Consider the following 7,669-nt stretch of genomic DNA (forward strand, 5'->3'; position numbering starts at 1 on the left):
ACCGGTTACATTTGTTGAGTTCGGGAATTCATTGACCGGACATTTGTTCCAAATCCGGTTATTGGATAACTGGTTTGGGTAATTTTCGAATTTCAGTCAGGATTTGGATATTTTTTTTAAATTTTATTTATTTTTTGGATATAAATAAAAAAATCGGGTATATGTATGTTCCATATGATGACAAATAAATACAAATGTTACGAATGCAGGATGTCAGGCACTGATGAGTGCAAAATACAAAAATAAATTAATTATGGTTTTACTTGAAAAATAGGTCGAATGTTCTGATTTAAGTTGTAGATCTTTTGTGTGGCGAATTTTATTTCACCTCAATCCGATATAGAATGACAGAGTTATGATAGAAATACGAACATTCGTCGCCCAAATTTCGGGGTCCATATCCGGATGCCACAAACTATAGTTTATGGCCTTTTGCCTATTTTTGAAAAAAAAATCAATTTTGTTCTTGTTCTTGTTTATTTATTTTTCTTATTTTCTATTAATAAAAAATTGTCATTATTTACATCTATTTTATTTGTATTTTAATTAAAATTTATTTTTATCTATATATGTTCACATCCAAAAATCATAACATACGGGTACAGTTTGAATGTTACCCGATAAATATATGATCTGTTTTCACCCTGATTGAGTTATGGTATCAACCATATACCCTTCAAATATAATTTAGTTCATTAAAAACACAACAACATATTCATGTCCTCAAGCCAAAGAAAGAGAAAGCTATGCCAATTTGACTTCCAATATTATTCACAAATTAAGCCACTATCCTATCACACAGCTATTTTTTTTTACGCATGAGATTAATTTGTCAAAAATTTAAACGCCTGAAGTTCATGCCATCTTCCAATTTATTTCCAAAAAGTAACAATAGTCATATTAAGTCTATTTACCATTGGAAGAAAAAAAATGTATATTTGGATACTAAGAATTTCTCTTGAGATAGTAAGGGCAAAAATTGACAACCGGAAGCCATTTTAATTATTTTATATTTCACCAACTAAATTATTTTACATGACCCAAATTTTTATCCAAGGGCTAATTAATATGATAAAATACATCTTTACACTTGAAAATTGAAGCCAAGCACAATTTTGTAGAAACTATTGCCTTGTCATATGTAAATAAAAGAATTAATGAAAAATTAATCGAAGAATCGTTAGCAACATGGCCTATATATATATATATCATCTGTCTTCTCAGAGCAAGCTCGAACTGTTCCCTAGGGATGGGCGCTGTGTTGCGGATCCCACTAATGGGTCTCCAAAAGGGTTAGCCGATCCAACTTGGGGACTTGTATTGTAATGCTGATAACCTTGTGGTACAATCATCATTTGTTGCTGTTGTTGCTGTTGGTAGGGTTGGTAGTTATTATAAGCCTGTTGTTGCTGATAATACTGTTGCTGATAGTACTGCTGCTGTTGCTGAGCAAGCATAGACATTTGCACATTAGAAGGCGGTGCTATGCCACTTGACATGGCAAACGGATCTCGGGTCGACTCGAACGGGTTAGCGGATAGGCTGCCTGCATATGTCCCGCCCGCTATTTGTTGCCTTCTTGATTCATCTTCATACAGACTGTCAAGTAAGAGCTTGTCAAATCCTCCACCCTGTAGAAAGGAATAAAAAATTAGTCCATGAGAAAACTAAAGTCAAGTCATATGAGATTGCAGCACAGTAAATGAATTTGATTTGAACAAAACTATTGTAGATGCATATTCAAAATTGATTATCACTTGAATGTTATAACCGAGGGATTGACTTGACAAATGCTAACATCAGTGAAAGTAAATAAAATAAAATACATAAATAAAACTAGTACCAATTTGGCTTCTGCAGGGCGACTGATATTACTGGTTGGTGCAGTTACTAAGGCCAATTCCCATCCAGAAGCACTCGCATCGAATAAGTCACGACTCGTTGAAGCCTTTGCTGCTTCCTCTATGTAATACAAAGAAAAATAAAAACAATATAAGCTCTTGAATATGTTTCCCGTTACATTAAACTTGTGTATTTCTTTTGTTGACACATATTTTCTTTGTTTTTTTTCCCCCCTTTTTGCAATATGAAAGATTATAAATGATATATTGAAGTCTATGATATCTTTGTAACTGCTGAGAAGTTGATAATATTATTTATCATGGTCTAGATGATACGAAGTATAGAAAGCATACAGGTCCTTAATTGAGAAAGAAAACTAAAAACTACATATAAAAATGGTATATCGACAAATAAAGAGAAAAGAGATGCTATAAACCTGGCGAGATAATAGCTAGAGCTAAAGCATTGCTTTGTTCAAGCTCGATGGCAACTGGATTAATCTCTTGATCCAAACCCTTCATTTCAAAAAGATAAAAAGACAACTGTACATTAGACTTGTATAGTTATAAAAGCATTGAAATTACTCAACACAGAAATGTCAGGGAATTTCTGGTATAATACATAGAGTTACATCTGAAGTAAGAACAATCAATATTCAAGCTCCCAGTACACCAAATCCATCTCCATCAATGGAAAAAAGGTCTGATCATAAATTTTAGTGAACTGCACATATATAGCATTTTAGTTTGTTCCTTTTATTTCTTATAGGCCTACTTCCAACTCCAGATAGTTAGCCAGTGACTTTAGATTGCGCATGCTATTACAAAAGTTTTTACAGTTGAGTGCAATAGAGTTTAAAAATTATAAATTAGTTAAGCAACAACTATGCTAAATTTTTTACATCCGGGAATTAATAATTCAGGATTTTTGGTGATTAATTGAAACAATAATTATGCAAACAAATATACCAATAAATCGCAGGTGGTAGCCGGTTCAGGCTCAGGTTGAGGCTCTGGTTCTGGTTCGGGGGGCTCAGCTTCTAATTCTGGTTCTACAGGCACCTCTTCTTTCTCTTCTTGCACTGGTTCCTCGGCCTCTTGAGGGGCAGCTTCTTCCTCTGGATGGTATGTTAGAAGATTGGTTTCTGAATATTCCTATAATTTGCATAAATGAAATAATTGAGGAGTGTAACTTAAATTAGAAATCTTGTAGCTTGACAAAATATGAGCCAGGTGAAAATTTTACTTCACCAAACAAGTAACAGGAAAACAAATTGGCACTGCTAAACTCAACATCGTTTTTAGAAATGGATGTCTGGGCATGGTAATTGTTAAGTTTAGTAAATTTATATTCCTAGAAGTTACTAACAGAGTATAATATCTTACGAGTTGCTTCGTGGAACCATCTCTTGGTGCTTCTCTAATATACTCTTCCATGGTGGCAAGGAAAGATGGAGGGGGCTATACAAAAAAGTGAACACAATTTATTACTTGAATTTTTTTTTTTTTTTTTGCATATCTTAAGAATTCAACACTATTAGATGGTACTAAATTTACAATAGCTTCTTATTTGCACACATGACTACTTGTGGTATCGGAATCTTAAATTATGATAAAAAATACCGTTCATGTACGTCCTAAATAATGAGTCTTATATGGTTGTTTTCATAATAAAGAAATCATTTTTTGTGTTAGTTCCCCTATAGTTACTTACATTGCTTTTATGACTCTTCATAAGATGGTCTTAACTTGTAGAAAGTTTTATGTTAAATAAATCAAAAAATGGAACCTGTCGGAGTGTTGGAAACTGGAAAGTCCTTGCTAACTCGAGATGCTTGCAGAACTCATAAAAATCTGAAAGATTTTCTGCCTATGGAAAATAAAATTATTAGATAATTATAAGATGTGAAATATAAACTCTTTTGAGACCAAAGAGGGGAGAGAGATTACCTGCTGACCAGCTTTTTTATAGACTTCAAGAGCTTTGATAGCATCAAATTTGGGCATCTCAAAGAACTACACACAAAAAAATATATGCACATATATGATTTCACAAAAGAAAATAGTATAGAATATAGACCAAAAGTAAAAATTCTTAATGAGGTATAGGGCCAGGAGAGACATACCATATCAACAAGATTTATAATCCCATCATTGACAGCACAGTATATTTTGAAGCTCTCCTTTAAAACCTATCATATCGAAGTCAGAAAATAAAAAAAATTTAGGGTTATACCTGTAAATATACCTTAGTTCATTAAATTCTACAGTAGGTGAATGGGAAGAAAAAAAAGCATACCAGTGCTAGTGCATATTGTACAAGAAAGTTGGTGCAGGCTCCTCCTTCAGGCTATAATTATTAAAACAGATAGTAATTAACAGAAAAGAAAATTAATACATTTCTCAATAAAACAAATAATCTAACTTAAATCTTAATGAAAATTCTTCTATCTACCTGGCAACCAATAAGCCGAAATAGCAGTTGTTGCAAGGCTGGTAGCTGGTCCAAGAGATCAATTGATGGTAGAGTCCTTGTTCTACTATGCCCCTGTGTAGTTCGAAGTTAATTTCATTTGAAATGGAAAAGGAAATTGTCACTCATAGCATCACTATTTTATTGTTTATTTAATGTGCATAACTCAAGATTCAACTTGGGTATTATATTTTAGTGAACACAACCAACTTTAGGTGCATTTTAAGTTCAATGTATATGAAAAGGAAAGAAATTGGATGCCAGTGTACTGTATAATAACATGGCACAAACCTTGGTACTAGTACTCTCTGGAGATCTGACGAGACGCTCGGCCTCTATATCATACTTTAACACCCGGTAGCATTCAAGTTTTTCCTCTATGTACAATGCATAGGTTCTCAACCATGCCGAGCAATCCCAAGCTACATATTATAAGTTTTATTGAAAATGAGTTTACCTGACTTTCCAACAAATAAACATGCTCTGGAATTATGGCACCGACTCTCCAAGATTGAGTTTGCAAAATTATTTATGTGAAAAACCTTAACATAGTTATCAAATATTTTCTGGCCTATATCAAATATTACCTTACCAGCTGATAGTCACAGGTCCAAAGTGGTCGAACCACAATAGCTACTTGCTACAAAAATTGTGTTATATGTTGCCAATCTTTTTATCGGTAGCATAAAAGAAGAACAAAACTTTTGTTTTATATTTAGATCTGCATTATCATTTTTAGAAAAAACCGGCTACCTCATAACACATATTTCAACCGCTGAATAATTCATCGGTTGTGGTATAAAACGAAATTGTCTGAATTCGATAGTACGTCTTGAATTTTTTTATTGGTACAGATATAAAAATTGGTTTATATTGCATTTAAATAAGGCCAAGTCACTTGCACACAGTACGCACACACACACACACACTTAAAGGAGAGAAAACTAACCCAGAGCACTAGAATCATCTTTAAAGTTGGCAATATGCAAGATGTTTCCTCGACTAGAATAACTCAGCAATTCATCCTTGAATGAAGGATCACCTTCTCTTAGCAATCTGTGAAAAACTATCAGTGTTTTCAAAGCAACCTGTATTTGTTTTTCAGATGTTAGTCCTAATAGGTACTTGAAAATCAAAGAAAGAGAATATAAATTACTCTATGAACAATAATACAAGAATTGGCTAAAGCTAAACCACTAAAGCCAAATTTCACCATTACTTTAATTTTGACTAAGATCATTAACTATTTGATGGGAAATGACTAAATTATCTAAAGTTTGATTTTGTATTTTTGTTAAACTTGTGTTATCAGTTGGGATATATCATATAATAAGAAAAATGGTTACTGATTTTTTAAAGTTCTGAAAAAAGGTGCATGCATATTCACTGTGAAAAATACTAAAAGATACTTTATGAAATTAAGAAATTGATTTGCAGCCTCTGACAATTGCAAGTTTGTCAGGGGTGTCTTTGTCAAAATTAGGTATTTCCTACCCATTTTTTATAATAAATTATTTTGAGTTAGATTAGAAAAATGTGTAGTACCGTCCAATTGTGTGTCTTTGATAATCTTCTTGCAAGGGCATATATACAGTACGCAATATCAGCACGAGGACGACTTGCAGTAGTGGCAAGAAATATTTCTATGACATTATTTAGCACTTGTTAGCATTAGAACAGTAAAGTAGCTACAAGAAAGTAAAAAAAAAAAAAAAAAAAAATCAATTCCTGGCAATTTATTATTGTTCTTCCTCACAATTTTTTTTTTTTGAGAGAACTTAGCTAGTTATTCTATATAAATATATCGGACTTACTCCTGACATGCCGCTCCTTTGGTGGGCACTCGACATGGTTTGTTGCCTTGACAATGGCGACATCCAAATCCTTAATTCCATCAAAACAATTCGAAATTACAAACGAGTTATATATATTAGACATTTAGACTAAAAACAGAATTTGTGGAAATATAGGAATATTTTTTTTTTACAACTAGATCATATATAATGCTATTGAATCACATTAATTTATGCTAAGATTTCATTTTCAAAAGAATACTCATTACAATATATGTAGTCAAACTAAAGCTTGAGATTAACCTTATTAAAGATAATAATCCAACAATCAAAGTAGATAGAAACTCATGACCCTGTTTTTATAATGGAAAACATTTCTTGCTAGTTCACCATCTCTAGAACTGAAAGGCGATATGAAGCGGGAAAAAACTAATTAAAATTTTAAACTTCAATGCACATCGATCAGCATTGAAGATCAATTTAAAAGTTAAAACCATGATATTTAGAAAGAATTAAAAATGATCATGAAATTATCAGTTCGCACGCAGGGACGAATCCAGAATTTTTGTTGGGGGGCCAAAAAATATCAAATAAAGTTTAAATAGCTAATCGGATTTAAACCTATTAACTAATTGGGTAATCGATAAAAAATAATGTTTTAACTTGTATTTTTCAATGCTCTGACTTGTAATTACTGATGCTCTAACTTATAATTCTAATTACCAATTATAATTCAAAAAATTTATTTTAATTTTAACCCTAAATTTAACCCGAATTATAAATTAAAAGGGGGCAAAAGAAATTTTAAGGAATGACAAAGTCGGTCAGAACCGATAAATCTCCACTAAAACTCAAAATTCAGAAGAGGCAGCTGCCCCCCGTAGTACAATTAATGTGGGTCCGCCCTCCTTGTTAGCGCGTTCATGGATTCAACAATATTGCCACTAAGCATGACATGCAATTAGAATGCATGATAAGAATATTGGATAGAGAATATATATACCTTATATTCGCTATTGACTTTGGCAAGGCCAACCATGGTGGAGTCTTTAATTGCTCCATAGGCCTTACGCCATGTCTGAAGCGTCCCCATCAATGGCTGCCTGCTGCTTTCGTCGTCCCTCCTCACCAAACCTTAACCCCGATTAATTCTCTCTCTCTCAGTTATTTGGTTTTTTATTCTTTTTCTTTTTTGGTTATCCGTTTGAGAGAGAGAGAGAGAGATTATCTCCGATGAATGCGGAGGTGAATGAATGGTAATCTACTATCACACACCGTTGGTTTAGCATGCAAGTACCATGCATGTCTAATTTTGTCTATTTTAGGCTGGTCAAAGCCACAATTTGAGGCGTCAAAATTATTAACTTTTTTAGTGAGAAATATTATTATTCTCTCTTTCAAGCGTAATTGGAAGCGGGTCGATGGGTATTGGACTCAATTTGGTCTCATGTCCAATCAGATCATTCAATACGCATCAAGATCTGTGATCTGTGTGAACAAATCTAAAGTTGTGTGAATAAGTGTGCACAAATATTTATCAATGTTTAAAATATAATTTTGTT

At 32.9% G+C, this 7,669-nt stretch overlaps 1 protein-coding gene across 1 annotated transcript; it reads right to left on the reverse strand.

Annotated features, from left to right (window-relative positions):
* Nucleotides 1-992: 992 nt before the first annotated feature.
* LOC144575769 (putative clathrin assembly protein At5g57200) lies at nucleotides 993-7,308 on the reverse strand. The gene is made up of 15 exons (XM_078326002.1): nucleotides 7,111-7,308; nucleotides 6,129-6,198; nucleotides 5,860-5,957; nucleotides 5,264-5,402; nucleotides 4,606-4,736; nucleotides 4,297-4,389; nucleotides 4,141-4,191; nucleotides 3,968-4,033; nucleotides 3,792-3,857; nucleotides 3,631-3,711; nucleotides 3,228-3,302; nucleotides 2,811-2,996; nucleotides 2,279-2,357; nucleotides 1,844-1,962; nucleotides 993-1,631 (listed from the first exon to the last, which is right to left on the reverse strand). The coding sequence occupies exons 1-15, from the start codon at nucleotides 7,198-7,200 to the stop codon at nucleotides 1,221-1,223; spliced, it is 1,755 nt and encodes a 584-aa protein (XP_078182128.1). The 5' UTR covers nucleotides 7,201-7,308; the 3' UTR covers nucleotides 993-1,220.
* Between the last annotated feature and the right edge of the window lie 361 nt (nucleotides 7,309-7,669).

Source organism: Carex rostrata, chromosome 24 (assembly GCF_964058835.1).
Source record: "Carex rostrata chromosome 24, lpCarRost1.2, whole genome shotgun sequence".
Lineage (NCBI taxonomy): Eukaryota > Viridiplantae > Streptophyta > Magnoliopsida > Poales > Cyperaceae > Carex > Carex rostrata.